The 22,148-nt window shown below is 33.1% G+C and overlaps 1 protein-coding gene across 2 annotated transcripts in view; it reads right to left on the bottom strand.

The window, feature by feature from the left end:
- Positions 1-22,148, bottom strand: part of LOC129907415 (guanine nucleotide-binding protein G(s) subunit alpha) — a 298,316-nt gene that overhangs the window by 9,226 nt on the left and 266,942 nt on the right. For both annotated transcript variants that reach the window (XM_055983618.1, XM_055983627.1), the window contains exons 5-6: positions 6,010-6,138; positions 5,770-5,949 (exon numbers count right to left, since the gene is read on the bottom strand). In XM_055983618.1, coding sequence (XP_055839593.1) covers positions 5,770-5,949; positions 6,010-6,138 — 309 coding nt within the window. The remainder of the gene's footprint in view (positions 1-5,769; positions 5,950-6,009; positions 6,139-22,148) is intronic.

The following is a 22,148-nucleotide window of genomic DNA, read 5'->3' as shown; positions in this document are numbered from 1 at the left end:
CATCCACGATGAGCGGGATTGCATAGTGGAACATTGAGGCCCTGCATTGCGTATTAAGAAGAGAAGAAAAGTCATCTTTTAGGACTGTCGCCTTAAGCTCACAAGCAATAATTGGTTTCGATCCATTTACTAGTTTCATTGCCTTCCAGAAATCAGCAGAAGATCTAGCCGAACACAGTGAGTCCACGATGCTTCTGTTGTAATCCGCTTTCTTCTGAAGACACAGTGTTTTGTATTTTTTGTTTGCATCTTGATACAATAATTCAAAGGAGGGCTTATTTAGCGAACGAAATAAGGCGAGAAAAGAAAACGAAAGGTTCCGAGCAGTTACTCAATCCGTATCAAACCATTTTTTTGTATGTTCGAGCTTTTGTTTGTTCACTGAATTTGTTTGACGCGGGTAAGCCTTTACTATAACCTCCAGTAATTCTTCCATGACAGGAAATGGAGAAGATTCATAATACTAGTTCCGTATTCAGAAGACGATGGTAGGATTTTCTTTCCATTTTAATTTAGGTGGCAGATTTAAGTCTGTTGTTAAAACTGATTAACATACATATATTAGTGTCAATTGAAGTTTCCAATGGCATATGCTCAGAAAATGTCTTCGTTTCTACATTAAAATCATCTATCATTTTGAGCCAGGTACCAGCAGCTACACCATAGTCTATGACCGAATGACCGGAAGATCTTATAAAAGTTAATTCTCCATGTGTGTCTCCTTCACTTCGACCGTTCAAAACAGTCATGTTAAGAGAATCACATAATTCTAAAAATTGTTGTCCTTTGCCGTCTTTTCGGTTGTCTTTTGATGCACGTGTATAATTCAGGCTTGTTGAAAGATCTGAAGAGTAAGCAGGTTAACCAAGTTCATCTGCTATGCGTGCATTAAAATCTCCTAACAACAAAAGATTGGTTTCTTGCAGCTGCACCAGCAAATCAAATTTTAAAATGTGTTTGAGATAACTTTTGAAACCTACTACCATCCCACCACTTGCTATTCCAAAATTATGAGTTTTTATCGCAGCTGTCCACTTAAGTTCGTACCCTCTAAAAAAGTTATTAAATTGCTCATATTGATCTTCAGTTAAAAAGGTGTCTATCAGTATGAAAATATCAAATTCTCTTATATAATTTAAAAAATCAGGATAAATAAGTTTATTTCTAAGACCTGAGATATTATAGCTTAATATTCTTTGAGACTAATTTTATTAATAATATTAGTTTTTAAAAATAACTGCTGACTGACGGTCGGAAATCATTCGGCTCTTTTATCGTTCTAGTGTTGCTCAAGAGATGGCGCATCGGTAATATAGGAGGATTGTTTGACATTTCCATTTGATGTTCTTGACGTTTTAGCATCGTGAGTAAATTTTTTGTTGTGTGGAAGTTTTGCTTTTATTTCTCTTAAGGAATCATATTTTTGACCCAAAACAATGAATCCATCTTCGTCTCCCCATCTTAAACCACGGTTGTTGTCCCAGGTGAAAAATTTTCCATCGATTTCCAGGCGCTCATCCGGCTCTTTTATCGTTCTAGTGTTGCTCAAGAGATGGCGCATCGGTAATATAGGAGGATTGTTTGACATTTCCATTTGATGTTCTTGACGTTTTAGCATCGTGAGTAAATTTTTTGTTGTGTGGAAGTTTTGCTTTTATTTCTCTTAAGGAATCATATTTTTGACCCAAAACAATGAATCCATCTTCGTCTCCCCATCTTAAACCACGGTTGTTGTCCCAGGTGAAAAATTTTCCATCGATTTCCAGGCGCTCATCTCTTAGGGATGTCGGAAATCATTCATGGGAACATCCGGCTCTTTTATCGTTCTAGTGTTGCTCAAGAGATGGCGCATCGGTAATATAGGAGGATTGTTTGACATTTCCATTTGATGTTCTTGACGTTTTAGCATCGTGAGTAAATTTTTTGTTGTGTGGAAGTTTTGCTTTTATTTCTCTTAAGGAATCAAATTTTTGACCCAAAACAATGAATCCATCTTCGTCTCCACATCTTAAACCACGGTTGTTGTCCCAGGTGAAAAATTTTCCATCGATTTCCAGGCGCTCATCTCTTAGGGATGTTTTTAATGTGGGAAGTTGCGACCTGATCGCTGCCTGTGTCTGCACAAATGCCCTTCGTTTCCTACGTACATTAAAAGGTAGGTCCCTGTAGATGAAAATGTTTGAATTTTTCAGCTTGCTGGACTTCTTAAGAACATTAAATGCTGCTGAACGGCTAGAAAGTTGTACGACTACATTAGTCATACCAGCTTTGTTGCATTTTACCGGGTAAGCTGTCTTTACTGCTCCAATAAACTCTTCATCAAGAAGGTCTTCGCTGACCATTTTTTTCTTTGTCCGCAGATTCTTTGGGGTTGTCACTCGGCAAGCTGACAGCAAGATTGTTCTCCGTTCCTTTTTTCAATAATCTATCGAGTTCGGATTCAAGACGCACGTTTTGATCCTCCAAATAAGAAATTTTCGCTATGCATTCCTTTTGATTAGCTCGAAGTGTTGTGACTTCCTGGGTCAGCGCGGCAATATCGTCTTTTAATGTCAAGAGGCTCAACTTTTTATCCAAAAGAGCGTTTAAATCGGCGATAGACATATTACTCACGGTGGGCATGTTGACGTTGGTCGATTGTCGCTTCTCTATTCCAAAAGAATCGTGAGATGTAGCTGCGAGTTGTCTTTTGTTTTTATTTTTTGTTGCATGCATTAGCCAAAGGCTTATAAGGTTAGGTACGAAGTACAATCTTTTTTTTTTTTATGTTATCAGTTAGTAACTTATAGACTATAACTTACTGAAATAACGAATTATATGTTAAAAAACAAGCTTATTGACAGATACTTTTTTATATTTAATGGATTAATATCCTCCTTTTTAAACTTTTTTTCGGGAGCTCAATTTACAACGTACTCGCAGTTGACAACCAATCTGTCCGTATAATCACAGGAAGAATAAAAAGAAGACCTTTCAAAAACCCTGTCGCATTGTCGGGACGACTTCAGCTCCAGAGGGGGAGAATGTAACAACACATTATTGTTGTTAGCATACAGTACCGCCTTTGCATATTTTTTATATTTTATTTTTATAAAAGTTTGAAATCAATGTAGCCTTTGACTATATTATTATGTATTTATTTTTATTTTCTAAATTTCAAAGCCTCCTTATTACTCAATAAATTTCCAATGTTTTCTTGCTATAAAATTAGAGCCGAAATTAGAATTAAATCACTTTCGATTGGACCAGGAAAGAGTCAAGATACTACAGAGGTAACACTTACCGCTTCTTATCCTTGGCTACTTTTCTGAAAGTATTATTATAGCGTTTCCTTAGGCCTTCTGTAATAACTGCGGAACACCAACCGCATATGCTAGTATGTGCATAGGTGGTGCGCTAAGGTCAACCCCTTCTGACGCCCTCGACATACTACTAAATCTCACACCCCTAGACATTTTCAGCAAACAAGTAGCAGCAAGATCAGCTACTCGTCTAAAAGCGACCCTTCAGTGGACCAGTAATCATATTGGCCACACTAATATTCTAAACAACTTCGGATTCATTCCGGATCGTTTAGACTATACCACACCTCAATTGGTGTTCGATAATAATTTCCAGAACTCTATTCCCTCCAGAACTGAATGGGAGGACCTTAGCACTCTGGACAATGACTCTTTACACTTCTATACTGACGGTTCAAAAACCAACGAAGGTGTAGGAAGTGGTATATTCTCGGAAAAACTGAATCTCAGTCTTTTCTTCCGCCTACCAGATCAATGTAGCGTGTTCCAAGCAGAAATTCTGGCGATTAAGGAGGTTCTCTCTTGGCTCAGAGAAAACGTAATATCCAACACGGATATTCGGATCTTCTCGGACAGCCATGCAGCTATTAAATCTCTTGCCTCTGTCACTACAAATTCAATCACGGTCCTCGACTGTCAAACATCTCTAAGGGAGATGTCTGAACAGTTTCACATTCACCTCGTATGGGTGCCGGGACATAGAGACATTCCAGGCAATTGCAGGGCAGACGAACTTGCCAAACAAAGAAAAATCACTCCTCTACAACCAGAAAGGAACAATATAGGAACACCTATCGCTACATGTAAACTTATGCTAACGCAGGACGCTTTAAAGAAAACCAACCTCAGATGAACTCAGAGCAATACTTGCATAGCTACTAAACAAATATGACCTTGTATAGACTTCAAACGTTCAAAGGGTTTGTTGAATTTAAACAGAATGCATATTAGCTCCACCATAGGTGTTCTTACAGGACACTGTCTAATAGGTAGACACGCAAAAAGAATGGGCGTGTTCTCTAACGATTTCTGCAGAAGCTGCATGGAAGAAGAAGAAGAGGAAACTGTTCAACATCTTCTGTGCACATGCCCTGCTCTCTCCAGTAGAAGAAAACTCCATCTAGGAGAATTCTTCTATGAATATACTAGCGATCTAGTGAAAACGGACGTTAAAAGTCTATCTTCATTCATAAGAAGCTCCGAGTGGTTCGGCTAGTGAGTTCCAACTTGCTAGTCTTTTGTGGTATCACAATGGATCCATAAGGGTCTAAGTGTGTCGGGTAACTTGCCTGACAACCACTGCTACCTAACCTAACCTAACCGCATACTAGCAAAGGGAGGGAACCCCATAGTAATACCACTCAATAGAAGTACTCGTAGCTCCAGTACTATTGTTAAAACTTCGATTGTTAAATAAAATACATTTTTAAAAAATATCCTTTGGTCTCAAAGTTTTCAATCGGAAATGGGGCCTTCCGACATCTCAACCGACTAAGCATCCTTCTACAATTGTCATGAACGGTCTGCTATTACTCTCTTAATCATTTTCATAGTCGTCAAGTGATGAAGATGATATTGTAGCAGTTAATTTTTTATAAAGGGAGTTTATGAAAAAACACACATGAAACTTCAAACTGAAAAGAACTGCGTTTGGGTGTTTTTTTTTCTCTGATCTGGATGTGCGAATATGTCAATAATATAGTTTGGATCGCTGAATCCAGATTCGAAGTCAATTTTGCCTTATCACGTCAGGTTTCTGAGATATTCTCAAAAAAATGTCAAAACTAAAAGAACAAAAATTCTTATCTGGAGTTGCGACTAGATTTTTCATATAGTTTTTGGGTTGCTAAAACCGAATCCGAAGTCTATTTTGCCGTATCACGTCAGGTTTTAGAGATAGCCTCAACAAATGTCAGATAAGAATTTTTTTTTTTGAGTTTAGACATTTTTTGAGGATATTTCAAAAACCTGACGTGATAAGGCAAAATAAACTTCGGATTCGGTTTTAGCGACCCAAAAACTATATGGAAAACCTAGCCGCAACTTTGCCCCATCTCAGTGATGGGGCAAAACGGACTTGGATTCGGTTTCAGCGACCCAAAAACTATTTGAAAAACCTAGTCGCAACCCTAGGTCAGAGCTTTTATATTTTTTTGTGTGGCTGTGTAATTAATTTGCGGTCCAGATGCAATGATCAAAACACGTCAAAAGTCACGTAGGAGTAAGATAGATGCACATCTTTGGCCAACTATTCGGCCGAATAGTTGGCCGAATAGCTGCATCCATCTCAATCCTACGTGACTTTTGACGTGTTATGACCATTGCATCTGGACTGCAAATTAATTCTCTTTTATAATATATGTATATGCTTTTTGGTATTCAGCCGAATGTTGCGGAAGTTTGGGGAACTATTCGCCCATATTCGCCAACTATTCTGCGGCATCACTAATTAAAATTATATTAATACCTGTTGTTCCAAATGCTTTTGAAAAGATCAAGCGACTCCCTAAGGCGGTTTTGTGTAGGATCTTCACGTAAAACCATATTGTAACTGGAGCAGGCAGTAACAAAAATGATAGCAGTAACATCGTTAAAGCATTGGATCCACTTACGCCTTTCGTCTCGTTGGCCTCCTACGTCAAACATGCTATGGAATGAAAATTAAATAATTGATTATTTGATTATTTGTGCGAGTTGTAAATCTTACTGAAAATTAACTTTGTCAACTTGAAATCGAGTTTCAAATATTCCGGATGTTAGTACACGACATCTCAATATATCTTGTTCGCTTGGTGTGTAATTTGGTTGTTTAATCTTCCCAACGCGGTCTAAAAAACTTTTATAAAAAAATTATAAAAAATTTTAATTTATAATCGTTTTCAAAATTTTTGTTATGACTATACGTTTTTTGGTTTACTATATAAAGGATAATAAATAAATAGCGAATACAACAGCATTATCTTCAAATTATTAGAAGGATTAAGACAAAAAATTCATTCAAAAAGATCTACCATAAACTTACTTTGTATGAATTTATTTATATGGGCTGCTTTCAAAACTTTCTCTTAAAGACAACTTTGGAGTACCTAAACTACTCAAAACAAAATAGGGCCCATCCAAGATTCATCTTGTTTTTTGCCTTAAAAATACTTATTTGGTGAACATTATCGAAGCGAAGCATTTAATTGTAGAGTTTTCATGTGTATGAGTCCATGTCAATGCTTTGAACAACATTTTTACCCTTACCTCCAAGTGAATAGGCAAAAAAGTCCATCGCAAAAATGCAAAAATTATTGCATTTGTTTTCTCAGTCCGATTCTAACGTTGTTGCTAAGTGTTGCTTTGTTTAATTGTTGTTCCTTATTTTTCGGTTCTAAACGTCATTTGGATACTGAGACCGCAATTAGAGCAGTATATATGCTGGATCAAGGATTGTCCCAAAGGGCTGTTGCAAGTCGTATTGGTGTGTCGCGGCGTACTATCCGAAACGTGTGGGAACGCTTCCAGGAATCCGGGAGTGTAGCAAGGAGACCTGGATCAGGAAGAATTCGAGCCACAACTCAGAAGACCGGTCCAATCGAATAACTGCACGGCGGGAGCGTAATGTAACCGCCCGGACCTTACAAACTTAACTACGGCAGTCAACTGTTACTCAAGTCAGTGATCAAACCTTTCAAAACCATGAAGATGGACAACGTTCCAGAGTGCGTGCTATTCGGCCAAAACTTACACCGGCCCATCGCACACAGGTAAATTTTCCCAAATTCATGGCCAAAACTACAAAAAAAAAATTTGCGATTTGTTGTTTTTTTTTAATGCCAAGTTGTTTACAAATAACATAAGCTTAGAACCTGATTGATCATGCGATGCAAATTGTAACTATTTAATCAGTAGATGCTTTCAAAGTAGAACATTTTAATTAACGAGTGCAGTAGCAAGGTTGGTTTCTTATAAGAAGTAGTTTGCTTTATTTTTAATTTAATTTTTTTTGGCGATTTTTAAAATAATTAACATGGATTCTGTTGCTAGTGGTATGTTAAAAAAAGATAATGACAAAGATAATGCAAAATTTTAAGTCTAAAGTAAATTTTAAAGCTTTTTAAGATAATGTGTTTGAGCAGTAAAAACAAACAAATTTTTTTTCTTTGATAATGAAAAAGTTAAGTTGATTTGCGTTTTTCTGTACTGAAAATAGTGTTGAAAAATAGTTAAATGTTTCCTTTATGGGAAACAATCCTAAAACATTGTGGTTTTTTGCGACTTTTTATAATATTGGCTTCAAAAAGTGTTGGGGACGGTGATTTTTTTTTTTTTTTTAATTAGATTTTTCTTTTTTGACACAGGATCGTAATTAACTTTCATTTTTCTTTCAAGAAATAAGCTTTCTGAATTTTTAAAAAGCTGTTCGTCACGTGACATTACAGAAAAAATTAATTTTTTTGGTACCAAAGGTTGAAATATTGAAATTTCGGAGCAAATAGAGAAAAATTTAACGGATTTTGATTTTGCATATATGAACATAGAAGAAGATGGCTGAGTGCCTCCAGAAATAACAACACCTTCTTAAAACAAAATATAAATTGGTTGCAATATGAAATATCGTTTCCATGCTGAGCCCATGGCTTTGTTGGACGGCCTCAAATGGATTTTTCAGACCTAAGCGAACGGTCAAAGAGATGTAAAACAGAAGATTTACGTTCTAATTATAATGCCGAAGAATTAAGCTATGCTGCGCCATGCAACTGCGAGAAAAAGGGAAACTTGTTCATCAAATGTAATGAAAAATATAATATTTTCAACTCCTTCACGTGCTGAAAAATATCAAAAGCTTTGAAAAAAATTGAACAGAAAAATATTCCATATACAGCAGAAGAAGCACTTTCAATAGTTGTTGAAGGAAAATTAACTTAGTTTCATAATAACCATATGTATCCAAACTTAAGCCTCAATAAAATTTATTCATTCATTGGACAGCTCGGCGAAGAAGCCCAAGAATCACGAAACAAAGATATAAAGCGTTTCGAGAAAGTTTCCCAAGAAAATTTTCGAGGCAGCAAAATATGGAAGATGTGTTTTATAATCTCTTGGTCTCTTCTGACCCATTAATAAGTGGTTTGAGAAAACTAAATCCTAAAACAAAAAATGCGTTTCCCTCTGAAATACTTCAGTTTCTAATAGAACCAGAGATCGAGCAAGCAGACTTATAGTTACAGTTTCACAACTCACAAGTCATTGAATGATATACACACATACAAACTCACACTCATGTTTATTTATGTATATAGTTGTTATCTATGCCTGCATTATTTATTTATTTATAATAAAGACTGTTCAACTGTTTTTTTTTTTTTCAATCTATTGAATGTATAAATATTGTATTATTAAATGTCAAATGAAAGAAACCCTATGGCGTAAAGTAAAAAAAAAACGACTTTTTTCATTTTTTGCTTCTTTTTTGTGAATTTTCGTGTAAATTTACTTAAAAATGGTGAATTTTATGGAAATTATCTTATTTTGATATAATCATGCAATAATAAATTGAATAAACACAAAAAATAATGTTGGCCATGTTTTTGGGAAAATTTACCTGTGTGCATCGTGCAGCGCGATTAAGGTACGCACGTGAGCATTAAAGTTTGACCATGGACAACTAGAGGTCTGTACTCTTTACAGCACGAACAAGTTTTCGAGTGATGATAAATGAGTACGCGTGTGAAGAAGGCCAGGTGAACGTTTTAGCGAACCGCGCATTCACGAAAGTAACCCATTTGGGGGACCCAGTGTTATGGTATGGGCTGGAATATGCTTGCTAGGCAGAACAGAGCTGATAATCCTGGATGAGGGTACCGTTATTGCCGCCACTTACATTGAAATGGTATTATGGTAATACGACCTGTTGTGTTTCCATTTTCACAAAGAGTTGGCGATGGGTTTGTTCTTATGCAAGACAATGTTCGCCCACATATGGCCCATGTCACCCAAGCAGCTCTTTCTGACGCCAATTTTTTACTTTTGGTATAGTCTGTTAAAAAGAAGTCTCAAAGAAAACCACAGCAGTGTCAACCTGGGATGCCATTCTAGCGACTTTGTCGCTAGATCTAGCGATATTTCAACTTCTTCCGACAAAAAAGATTTCGATGGCGCTAGATTATTTCTAGCGACTTTTGAAGCCAAGCATTTCTGAGATCTGAGATCTTAAAGCAGTGGACAAATATTTACTTTATGAAATGGAAAGAACTGCTTGATAGTGTTAAATTTTGGGGAGATGTTTCATAGTACAAAGATGCAGCGGGTGTCAACATTTATCAAGAATTATTTGAGCTAGCTGGAACTGTGATGTCAATTCCCCATTCTAATGCTGAAGTTGAGCGCATTTTTAGTACGATGAACCTTGTGAAAAATAAAACCAGAAATAAATTGTCAACAAAAAATTTAAATTCTATTATTCTTATTCGAAATCAGCTTAAATTACTTAACAAAAACCTATGAACTACCAGAAATCGTTTTAAAAACAAATGTATTTAAAAATAATGCTGTTGAACTTCTTGCAACTGAGAATTTTGAAGAAATCGGTAGTGATCTTTTTGTATGTGATTCAGAATAAATACTTAGTATTTTATTCCAAAAGATTTAAGAATTATCTAGATATCTAAATACCTATTAACAATGAGACTAAACTATTTTTTGTTTTACCTTTATTTGTTTTTTTTACTCTAGCCCTAAGTTGGTTTGTTAAATAACTTTGAATTTTTGAAAAAAAAAAAAAATACAGTTATTCAAAAATAAATTTTTGTTGAGCTTTATTTTACATTTTTTTTTCTAGCGACTTCTTGTCTCCAGAATTTCGCCCAATCTAGCGACTTTTAGGGGTTGGCCTAGCGACTTTTCATTTCAGCTTGTGGCAACACTGTGTCAACACTAAACAGGAGCTCATAAACGCGTTCAAAGCCTGTTAAGAGCGCATACCCGAACAAAAGAACAAAACGTGAAGCACCTGATCGAGACCAGGTAGGACACTGCATACGGAGTAGAGGAGGCCTAGCTCGCTACTAAGCAAAAAAAACCAACAAGAAATCATAACAACAAATAATGATGTGTAAAGTTTCATTTTTCTATTTTTTTTTGTAAATTTTCCTATAAAATGTTTTTTTCTGTCAAATTTGCATAAAGAATTTTTTTTCAGTGTTAAAAATGTGTACACTATTACTTAGGACTAAGTTCCCTTTTTTAGCAAAGTCAGAACTTATGTAAAAGCATTTGTGTATTATATTAGTGAGTGTGTTTCGCTCTCTTTTTAAATTGCCAAACTCGCCATTGAATTCTCTGGTTTTTTTTTCTCTTAGGATGTTGGTTTTCATTGTCTTTATCGCACTCACGCGTGCGGGGTGACATGCATATGGATGTAGGCATACATAGATCTTTATATGGATATGGTGTTTGTGGACGAAAACTGGTTTGGAATTCTATATTTTCATTAAAGATTTCTGGAGTGTGTACCTATTTATTTTTTAAATGAAAAAGAAACTTGTTTTCATGTTGTTGTTGCGGATGGCATTTCAGGCGAGTGCGATATTATATACACGAAATGAATTGCTAGAAGAATAAGAAGTACAGGTATGGGTGTTTGAAGAAACCAGTGCGGCATTTTTTTCATTTTTACAAAGTAGTGTTAGTTACACAAACACATATGCATTGAACCAGGGACGGAGTGCAGTAAGTTGGTTGTTCGCAAGGCGCAACGTTTTATCTACGTGAAAATTTATAATGATCTTTAAAAATAAAAAAAAAATAAAATATTGGCATTTAAGCATTAACTATATTGGCTTAAAAGTGTAAAAGTACTTAAGTGAAAATTTTCAAACATATTTCTGGATGGAAAACTTAAAAAAAGCTTAATTTTTCGATCTAAAAAACAATTTATATAATCTTTTTCACATTAAACTTGCGCTAGCGAGAAAAAAAAATAACAAATGGAAAGAATAATTTCACATAAGGGCGCCCGGTGGCGGCTGCAGCGCCTTACCATCACCAAACAAAAATAAATACACCCCTGTTTGTGAGATTTTCAATTTGACAGCTTTGGATTGAAAAAAAATCCAAAAAAAAGGATACTTCTATTTTAACAAATTTTATTATTTTTATGACTTAATTCTACCAGAACACAGTTCTAAATTATTCTACGATAATCTATTTATATGAATAAATTCACTTTACATACATTTATGTTTCAAATAAAGTGTATTCACATGTGAAAGGGTCTCTGAATGGTTATAAAAATATCTTTTGCACAATTTTACACAGCAATACATTATTGTTTTATTTGTTTTTTATTAACTAAGACTTATTTTCTCACTATTTAATTCTATACAAATTTTTGCAATTGTGTAAGAATGATTTTAAAGGGTTTTTGAATTTGAATTACACTTTGGTTTTAATTCTATCACACACCAGAATGGCTCGAAAGACAGCGTTGGATCTATTTTTGACAGTTTTTTTTCCACGCTATCCTACACTATAAAAGTGATATACACCCATTCCTATACTTCTTATTCTTAGAAAAAACCCAAGAGTCAACAAGAACAAAACAACCCTTTTTGAAAACCGTAGATAATGATCTTTCAAAAAATCATTGACTTAATATATATGGACTGCTAGAAGCATATTCAGGTTGGTTCCACTTGTTTCTTCGCGATACTAGCGCCCTAAAAAAAAGCGGAGAATAAGTGCAACATTTTTGACGAAGTGCGAAAGGAACAAATATAGAAAAACAGAGAAAGCACTGCCTTTTAACGACAGATGTCATTAACTAAAAGTTTCCTCTTTTCGCCGTGTAAGGTTATACCGCTAGTAGAGCTAGAAAGATGTGGAATCATTTTTTTTCAATTTTTGTATGGAAAAGTCAAACGACTAGCAGTCCATATATAGTAGGTCAATACAAAAAATGTCTTCTATCTACCTACTCTCTGCATAGTTTTATGAATGATTTCGGCCTGCCTGAGTGAGAAAATAGGAAACAAAAAAAAAAAAGGATTACGAAAACACAAAAAAAGAAAATAACAAAATATATCGAGAAGATGAGAGCGCATGAGCAACTTCTTTTTTTAAATAAATAGAAAAGAACAGAAAGAAAGAGTGCATCAGCGACAACTTACGAAATGGCATTCTTTTGAACTAGGGTTGTATGTGTGAGTGATTAATGGAATTTTCAAAGTAACAAAAACTAAAATAGACACTTTTTCAACAATTTTTATTGAAACTTACTTGAAATATAAAAGTATAGCACATTTTTGCTGTACTAACCTCTCATCTTTTATAATTTTTTTTCAAGTTTAATCATTTTTTTACAAAATTGCCCCTCCCGACTAAATGGGGGGGAATAGACAACCCCGTCTGATATAATTTTTTTCTTGTCTTGACTCAACCTATACACTCTAGCTGTTTGGTACTTGCCTCCCGTATATCGTTCCTCTCAATAGTTGCCAACTCAAAAACCAGGTTGCATAACTTTGGTGTTCATAGGTCTGGCGTTTCATAACTTCGTAGGTTTTTCATAACTTCGGCCTTTCATAACTTCAGTTCTTCATAACTTCGGTTTTGCATAACTTTGACGCGCATAACTCTGGTATAAATAACTTCGTCGCTTTCCCACAAAAAAAAAATAGTAAAAATAAGCTGTGGATGCTTTGACTTCTCCTTCCTCAAAAAAAGAATGCAAATATTGGTTTATTAAATCAAATTTTTAGTGTGTTAATACAAAAATATTTTTTTTATTAACTTCTCATTAAAAAATACAAAAATATGTGAAAACATTATCACGCTTTGCGCCACGACTAATATGCTAAACAAATTTATTTTGACACGTTCAAACTAATTTAAAATTAAATTTTAGTAATTTTATTGGATTCTTCTAATTCCACTTTATTATTTTCATTTTGTTTTATCTAAAATCACTAAAAAATGGTAAAGTTATTCTAAGAAGAGTGAGTAAAAAAACATGAAATTACAACAAATTGACGAAGTTTTTTTTTATTAATAAATAAAATTCTGAAAACACATTTGATCGTTATAAAAAACAAAAATAAAAATAAAATTTGTATAAACAACGGTGTCCCAACAGAGATTCTGATTCCATCTAAATTTGCAATTTCAACTCTTATAAAAATCGCAAAAGAATATTTCTAAAATTTAAATGACGCAAAAATGTGCATACGTGTATTACCATTCAAAAAAGCTTAAATACTTACTTAACAAAAACCTATGAACTACCAGAAATCGTTTTAAAAACAAATGTATTTAAAAATAATGCTGTTGAACTTCTTGCAACTGAGAATTTTGAAGAAATCGGTAGTGATCTTTTTGTATGTGATTCAGAATAAATACTTAGTATTTTATTCCAAAAGATTTAAGAATTATCTAGATATCTAAATACCTATTAACAATGAGACTAAACTATTTTTTGTTTTACCTTTATTTGTTTTTTTTACTCTAGCCCTAAGTTGGTTTGTTAAATAACTTTGAATTTTTGAAAAAAAAAAAAATACAGTTATTCAAAAATAAATTTTTGTTGAGCTTTATTTTACATTTTTTTTTCTAGCGACTTCTTGTCTCCAGAATTTCGCCCAATCTAGCGACTTTTAGGGGTTGGCCTAGCGACTTTTCATTTCAGCTTGTGGCAACACTGTGTCAACACTAAACAGGAGCTCATAAACGCGTTCAAAGCCTGTTAAGAGCGCATACCCGAACAAAAGAACAAAACGTGAAGCACCTGATCGAGACCAGGTAGGACACTGCATACGGAGTAGAGGAGGCCTAGCTCGCTACTAAGCAAAAAAAACCAACAAGAAATCATAACAACAAATAATGATGTGTAAAGTTTCATTTTTCTATTTTTTTTTGTAAATTTTCCTATAAAATGTTTTTTTCTGTCAAATTTGCATAAAGAATTTTTTTTCAGTGTTAAAAATGTGTACACTATTACTTAGGACTAAGTTCCCTTTTTTAGCAAAGTCAGAACTTATGTAAAAGCATTTGTGTATTATATTAGTGAGTGTGTTTCGCTCTCTTTTTAAATTGCCAAACTCGCCATTGAATTCTCTGGTTTTTTTTTCTCTTAGGATGTTGGTTTTCATTGTCTTTATCGCACTCACGCGTGCGGGGTGACATGCATATGGATGTAGGCATACATAGATCTTTATATGGATATGGTGTTTGTGGACGAAAACTGGTTTGGAATTCTATATTTTCATTAAAGATTTCTGGAGTGTGTACCTATTTATTTTTTAAATGAAAAAGAAACTTGTTTTCATGTTGTTGTTGCGGATGGCATTTCAGGCGAGTGCGATATTATATACACGAAATGAATTGCTAGAAGAATAAGAAGTACAGGTATGGGTGTTTGAAGAAACCAGTGCGGCATTTTTTTCATTTTTACAAAGTAGTGTTAGTTACACAAACACATATGCATTGAACCAGGGACGGAGTGCAGTAAGATGGTTGTTCGCAAGGCGCAACGTTTTATCTACGTGAAAATTTATAATGATCTTTAAAAATAAAAAAAAAATAAAATATTGGCATTTAAGCATTAACTATATTGGCTTAAAAGTGTAAAAGTACTTAAGTGAAAATTTTCAAACATATTTCTGGATGGAAAACTTAAAAAAAGCTTAATTTTTCGATCTAAAAAACAATTTATATAATCTTTTTCACATTAAACTTGCGCTAGCGAGAAAAAAAATAACAAATGGAAAGAATAATTTCACATAAGGGCGCCCGGTGGCGGCTGCAGCGCCTTACCATCACCAAACAAAAATAAATACACCCCTGTTTGTGAGATTTTCAATTTGACAGCTTTGGATTGAAAAAAAAATCCAAAAAAAAGGATACTTCTATTTTAACAAATTTTATTATTTTTATGACTTAATTCTACCAGAACACAGTTCTAAATTATTCTACGATAATCTATTTATATGAATAAATTCACTTTACATACATTTATGTTTCAAATAAAGTGTATTCACATGTGAAAGGGTCTCTGAATGGTTATAAAAATATCTTTTGCACAATTTTACACAGCAATACATTATTGTTTTATTTGTTTTTTATTAACTAAGACTTATTTTCTCACTATTTAATTCTATACAAATTTTTGCAATTGTGTAAGAATGATTTTAAAGGGTTTTTGAATTTGAATTACACTTTGGTTTTAATTCTATCACACACCAGAATGGCTCGAAAGACAGCGTTGGATCTATTTTTGACAGTTTTTTTTCCACGCTATCCTACACTATAAAAGTGATATACACCCATTCCTATACTTCTTATTCTTAGGAAAAACCCAAGAGTCAACAAGAACAAAACAACCCTTTTTGAAAACCGTAGATAATGATCTTTCAAAAAATCATTGACTTAATATATATGGACTGCTAGAAGCATATTCAGGTTGGTTCCACTTGTTTCTTCGCGATACTAGCGCCCTAAAAAAAAGCGGAGAATAAGTGCAACATTTTTGACGAAGTGCGAAAGGAACAAATATAGAAAAACAGAGAAAGCACTGCCTTTTAACGACAGATGTCATTAACTAAAAGTTTCCTCTTTTCGCCGTGTAAGGTTATACCGCTAGTAGAGCTAGAAAGATGTGGAATCATTTTTTTTCAATTTTTGTATGGAAAAGTCAAACGACTAGCAGTCCATATATAGTAGGTCAATACAAAAAATGTCTTCTATCTACCTACTCTCTGCATAGTTTTATGAATGATTTCGGCCTGCCTGAGTGAGAAAATAGGAAACAAAAAAAAAAAAGGATTACGAAAACACAAAAAAAGAAAATAACAAAATATATCGAGAAGATGAGAGCGCATGAGCAACTTCTTTTTTTAAATAAATAGAAAAGAACAGAAAGAAAGAGTGCATCAGCGACAACTTACGAAATGGCATTCTTTTGAACTAGGGTTGTATGTGTGAGTGATTAATGGAATTTTCAAAGTAACAAAAACTAAAATAGACACTTTTTCAACAATTTTTATTGAAACTTACTTGAAATATAAAAGTATAGCACATTTTTGCTGTACTAACCTCTCATCTTTTATAATTTTTTTTCAAGTTTAATCATTTTTTTACAAAATTGCCCCTCCCGACTAAATGGGGGGGAATAGACACCCCCGTCTGATATAATTTTTTTCTTGTCTTGACTCAACCTATACACTCTAGCTGTTTGGTACTTGCCTCCCGTATATCGTTCCTCTCAATAGTTGCCAACTCAAAAACCAGGTTGCATAACTTTGGTGTTCATAGGTCTGGCGTTTCATAACTTCGTAGGTTTTTCATAACTTCGGCCTTTCATAACTTCAGTTCTTCATAACTTCGGTTTTGCATAACTTTGACGCGCATAACTCTGGTATAAATAACTTCGTCGCTTTCCCACAAAAAAAAAATAGTAAAAATAAGCTGTGGATGCTTTGACTTCTCCTTCCTCAAAAAAAGAATGCAAATATTGGTTTATTAAATCAAATTTTTAGTGTGTTAATACAAAAATATTTTTTTTATTAACTTCTCATTAAAAAATACAAAAATATGTGAAAACATTATCACGCTTTGCGCCACGACTAATATGCTAAACAAATTTATTTTGACACGTTCAAACTAATTTAAAATTAAATTTTAGTAATTTTATTGGATTCTTCTAATTCCACTTTATTATTTTCATTTTGTTTTATCTAAAATCACTAAAAAATGGTAAAGTTATTCTAAGAAGAGTGAGTAAAAAAACATGAAATTACAACAAATTGACGAAGTTTTTTTTTATTAATAAATAAAATTCTGAAAACACATTTGATCGTTATAAAAAACAAAAATAAAAATAAAATTTGTATAAACAACGGTGTCCCAACAGAGATTCTGATTCCATCTAAATTTGCAATTTCAACTCTTATAAAAATCGCAAAAGAATATTTCTAAAATTTAAATGACGCAAAAATGTGCATACGTGTATTACCATTCAAAAAAGTACGTTTCATAAGATTATCTTATAAACTGCAAAAGTTTTACAACAATTAGTCAACCATCTTCATTAAAATGCTATGGAATCCCCCCCCCCCCCCTTAATACGACCGACTCTTAAACATAATAACAAAAAAAAAATATAAACACTAATATTTTTCAAATGCAAAAACCTAGTGTGCTCTATTTTGTTTTGAGTAGTTTATATTTTCAATGAAGTCACCTTATGCAGGTTGTTGCCTATAACTCTAAACGCTGAAATGAGAAGAAAAATTCCATAACCGTAGCATGTGTGATTTTTCCCTGCATTTTAAATGATTTTAAATGCTATCAACATAGCCAACTCTGTGCTCAGCTACGCGTTTAATAGTCTAAGAACCAGTGACCTAAAGTTTGCAGTTAATTGCTTGGTATTTAGAGTCATATCTCATACCACTTCAATGAGTTACAGTGCTGTTCGAAAATGTTTGGTCAAATATTTTACTACCCTTTTCGGGATCAGTTCTTGGATTTAGGAACGCTATGGGTTTTTTTATACACTAGGTAGCAATATGTATGTCATTCAAACACTGTATAAAAGTTGATGTTATTATCAATAAGACATTTGGCTTGTGATAGCAGTACAATACGAACCGAGGTGATTTATTGAATTAAAATCAATATTTTTTCACGTTTCAATATGAAAACACGCGCAATTTCTAAGGACTGAATATTGCTCAACAAACAGTTTCATGGAATTGAAATGAGACCGGGACTACTAGCAGGAAAAAAGGCTCATGGGAAAAACGATTGCTCTGGGCTCAGGAGCATCTAAATTGGACTCACATGTGGAACAATGTCATCTTTTCCGACGAATCAAAATTCAAGCTGCATGTTGTAGATGGGAGCATACTGGTGAGGGGATGCTTCTCTGGAGATGAAAAAGGTAGAATGGTTTTTCTAGAATCCCAATAAAGTGCAAAAGTTTACCTTCGAGTCCTGGAAAACGAATTGGAGCCCACGGTGCTAGAGCTTTTTAGGAACACTTGCAGTTTCATTTTCAACAGGACAATGCTCCTTGTCATACAGCCAAAATTGTAAGTATGAACATTTTTTTATTTACTATGACTGATTTATATTGAGCTTTAAAAAAAGCTAAAACTTTTATGACTAAAAAAATATTTTTATTTTTTTTGTATTTCTAAGGTTTAGAAGTACTTCGTAGAAAATAATATCGATGTACTAAGTTGGCCTACAGCTCAGATCTCAATCCAATTGAAAATATTTGGTCTATAATGAAACTTGAGGTTGCAAAGAAGCGCCCAGAGTCAGTTGATGAATTTAAAAAAAACTACTTACCCTGACCTGGAACGCGATACCTGCATCCACATGGAAGAACCTATGTATCTCATTCAATATCTTGGCGATAAGCAGCCGTAATAAAAGCAAAAAGAGACCCAACAAAGTACTAATTGAAACAAAATGTTTCTGAGAAGCAATAAAAAAAAAACAAAAAACTGCACCAATAACACTGTGCTACAAAATAAAAAAAAAAGATACACCCGAGAAATGACATAGTGTAGGCTGTTTGTATGGTCGAATAATGCATAAAAAGATTTTTGTTGTATTTTTGGAACCCTCCATTTTTTTTTTATTTACAAAAAACCATTTTTACAGACCTTACGATGTAATCTATCAATATTTCAGTCATTTTTCTAACAACTCTCAATATGTTATATGTTTTTGGAAAGAGGATTTCCAGACCTTTTGAATGATGTATATAAGTCTATTGTTTAAACAAATTAAGTGTAGGTTTTTATCCCACAAATCTTGAAAAAGTGATTTTTTTCCCAATTTTTTCAATTTTACTCAATTTTTTTCGCAAAATAAAACAAACAAAAAAATAAAGTAAGGTTATATTCTGAAAGAATATACATTTAGGCACAAATTGGCGTATTTTTTTATTGAATTTGACCAAAACTGCGGAATCTATGCTATTTTTTCGTAAATAGAAAATGTGGCTTTTCATGATGTGAATTGCAAGGTGCACAATAGGGTGTTCGTTATTTTAAAATAATAAGAATTTCTATGCTCCTAGGATCTTATATGGTTGGAAATAAACTAAAAAAAATATTCCCCAAGTTTCAAGTCTCTAACTTAATTCTAATTTGTGCCGCCAAGCTGTTTAAGTTTCTTATGGGAATAACATGGGGTTTCTAGGACCTTGTTCCATCAATTTTAAATTCTAGCCAAACCATTCGTTCAAAAAATTTGAAACTTTACAGACTCAAATTTAATAAGTGTAGCTATCATGTGAAAATTTTTCAGATTTTTAATTGTTATAATTTTAGAGATTTAGCTTGGTAAAAAAAGTCATTTTTTCAGACTTTTTCAAAAATCGCTTTTTACACGTTTAATGCCAAAAATTTAAAAAACTTACGCCAATCTGTGCCTAAATGTATATTCTTTCAGAATATAACCTTACTTTATTTTTTTGTTTGTTTTATTTTGCGAAAAAAATTGAGTAAAGTTGTCTTCTTCTTCTTTGAAACTGTTTATAAGCTAAAAATTTAGCTGAATAGATGTTAAACACCAAATACAAATCAATTTTTTTTGTGGTCTTCCAAAGTCAACGCAATAATTTATTTTAATTTACTTAACGGACATACCGCGATTTTTTTGTTATTCAAATGAATTGAATATTGATGCCAGAATTTGAATAACAACAAAATCGCGGTAAGTCTGTTAAGTAAATTAAAATAAATATGTGTATATGTGTGCTTACTTATTTTCTTTGAGATTTTTTTTTTTTTATTTTCAAAATTTCTGGTGATAAATTTGTTTAGTCCCAAAATGTCAAGGGGACATGATAAATTTATCACAAAAAAGGTTGGCAAACACTGCTCTAGCCCTTAACTGATGTGGTGAAATTTACTGACGTATCTAAAGTCGTAGGTCCAGTGGACCCAGGTGTTTTTAAATGATAAAACAAAATACAAAATTAAATTTTTTTACAAATTTCTTCATAAAACTTTCAAATATAACATTTTCCAAACCAGTTAAGAAAATAAAAAAAATGGGAAAACTTGTTTTCAAAATAAAATTTCCACTTTAAAATTCAGTCGCAACGGTTTTTTTTTTTAATTTTTAAAAAAGGCGTGGGTCCCCTGGACCCACCACATCAGTTAAGGGCTAGATAATATAAGTACTGTATAAACACAATGGTCAGGATTGACTTATATAATAGGGTGTGTCAAAATGCTAAAGTATGGAATTTTCAAATGTAGGTAATAGCTTTTAATAGCTTTACTTATCAAAAATTAATCCTGCGTTTACAATTTTCATTTTAATTAATATCTTTGGCTCGTTCAATATATAAGAAGAAATAGAAGAAATTTGGATTTTTAGAGATTTTTAAAATATATGTTTTTTTTTAATTGCACCGTTTAAATGCAAAAACAAATATACTAAATATATATATATATAAGAAAAAACTTTTAAGCTTATATTTGTTGGAATTGAACACTTAGTAAAGAAGCTGCGAAATAATATACGAAGGAAAAGAAATCATTTTATCATATAAAATCTTTTTTTTCCTAACAACTTCAACCGATTTGAGCGAGCCAAAGACGAACGATATTATAGTTTTTGTTTACATATTATTATTAAACCTTAGACCCTAATAAAACTTTTTGTCACTATTACATTGCAAAATTAGAGTACTTTTTTTTTGCCATACAAAAGTGACACACACTATTATATAAGCTTATAATGCTGTCCAAGTTCAAATACAAAAATAATACATAGCACTACAATATGAGACTTAAGCTGAAACCATAAGTGGCGTACAAGCTAAGATAACTTAGCAACAACACGATGACTTTCATTTTGATGGTTTTTATAGGATTATTCAAAACAATTATATTCTTACTTATTTTTGATGTTTTTTATCGGTTTTAATGACATCTTTAACAGAGAGATTTTCTCAGATTCAGCTTCATTTTATTTTGTCGGATGGTTTTATCAAAACTAGCAATAATGAATGAGAAGTTAAAAAATTGATCTTCTTAGAAATGTAGGTCGCAAAGGGTAGTATTTGTTCACAAAAACACTCTCATAAATTCCTTTTAGTATGAAATAAAGGTCGTTTAATTTGTTGTCATTAAATTAAAATAGTCCATCATTTTTCTTGTTATTAGTTCGCATAACCCACATCGCGAATTGACCTTGTCCTATAAGGAATCGAATTGTGCTTATGTCAGATAAGTTCTTATACAAATAAAATTTATGAACATGGAAGTGGAAGATATTTATATTTTACTTAGTCTCATATAAAAGTGAAAAATTCTTTTGTAATTGTTTACGTGCTGAACACGAATTTAAAGTTACCCAACTAAACTGCTCACACCAAATATGAGAAAACTACAAACCATTCCGAAAACAGACAATTTTCAGACCTATTGGTCTTTTGGGTGAATCTTAAGATATATTGCACTTAATTTGATTACAATAATTCTAATAACTTTTAAGGTTTTCGCGGTTGTTAACACATGACATTATTAAGGTTTTCGGATTATCCGCGTTATATATAGAAATATAAACTGAGTTCACTACTGTAAATTTCCCCCTTGAAACACCCGGAGTATATTAGTCCAGTAATTTTAGGTTTTATCTGCGGAAATATTCCTACTGGGCTCGATTTTGGTATGGACCCTCGTTACGGCGTTGTTATGAAGATGTGAAAAATCGACATTGATATCGCGTCCGCGTTAGAAGTTATAGAGGTCAAAAGGTCTCGAAAATCAGTTTTTCGCATATATCTCGTGACCTGTTGCTCGGAGGTCAATAGGGGTCTATAGAAAATCTGTTCGT

This window comes from Episyrphus balteatus, chromosome 1 (genome assembly GCF_945859705.1).
Source record: "Episyrphus balteatus chromosome 1, idEpiBalt1.1, whole genome shotgun sequence".
NCBI lineage: Eukaryota > Metazoa > Arthropoda > Insecta > Diptera > Syrphidae > Episyrphus > Episyrphus balteatus.
The sequence above is the reverse complement of the archived record's forward strand: the minus strand, read 5'-3'. Positions and strand labels throughout refer to the sequence as shown.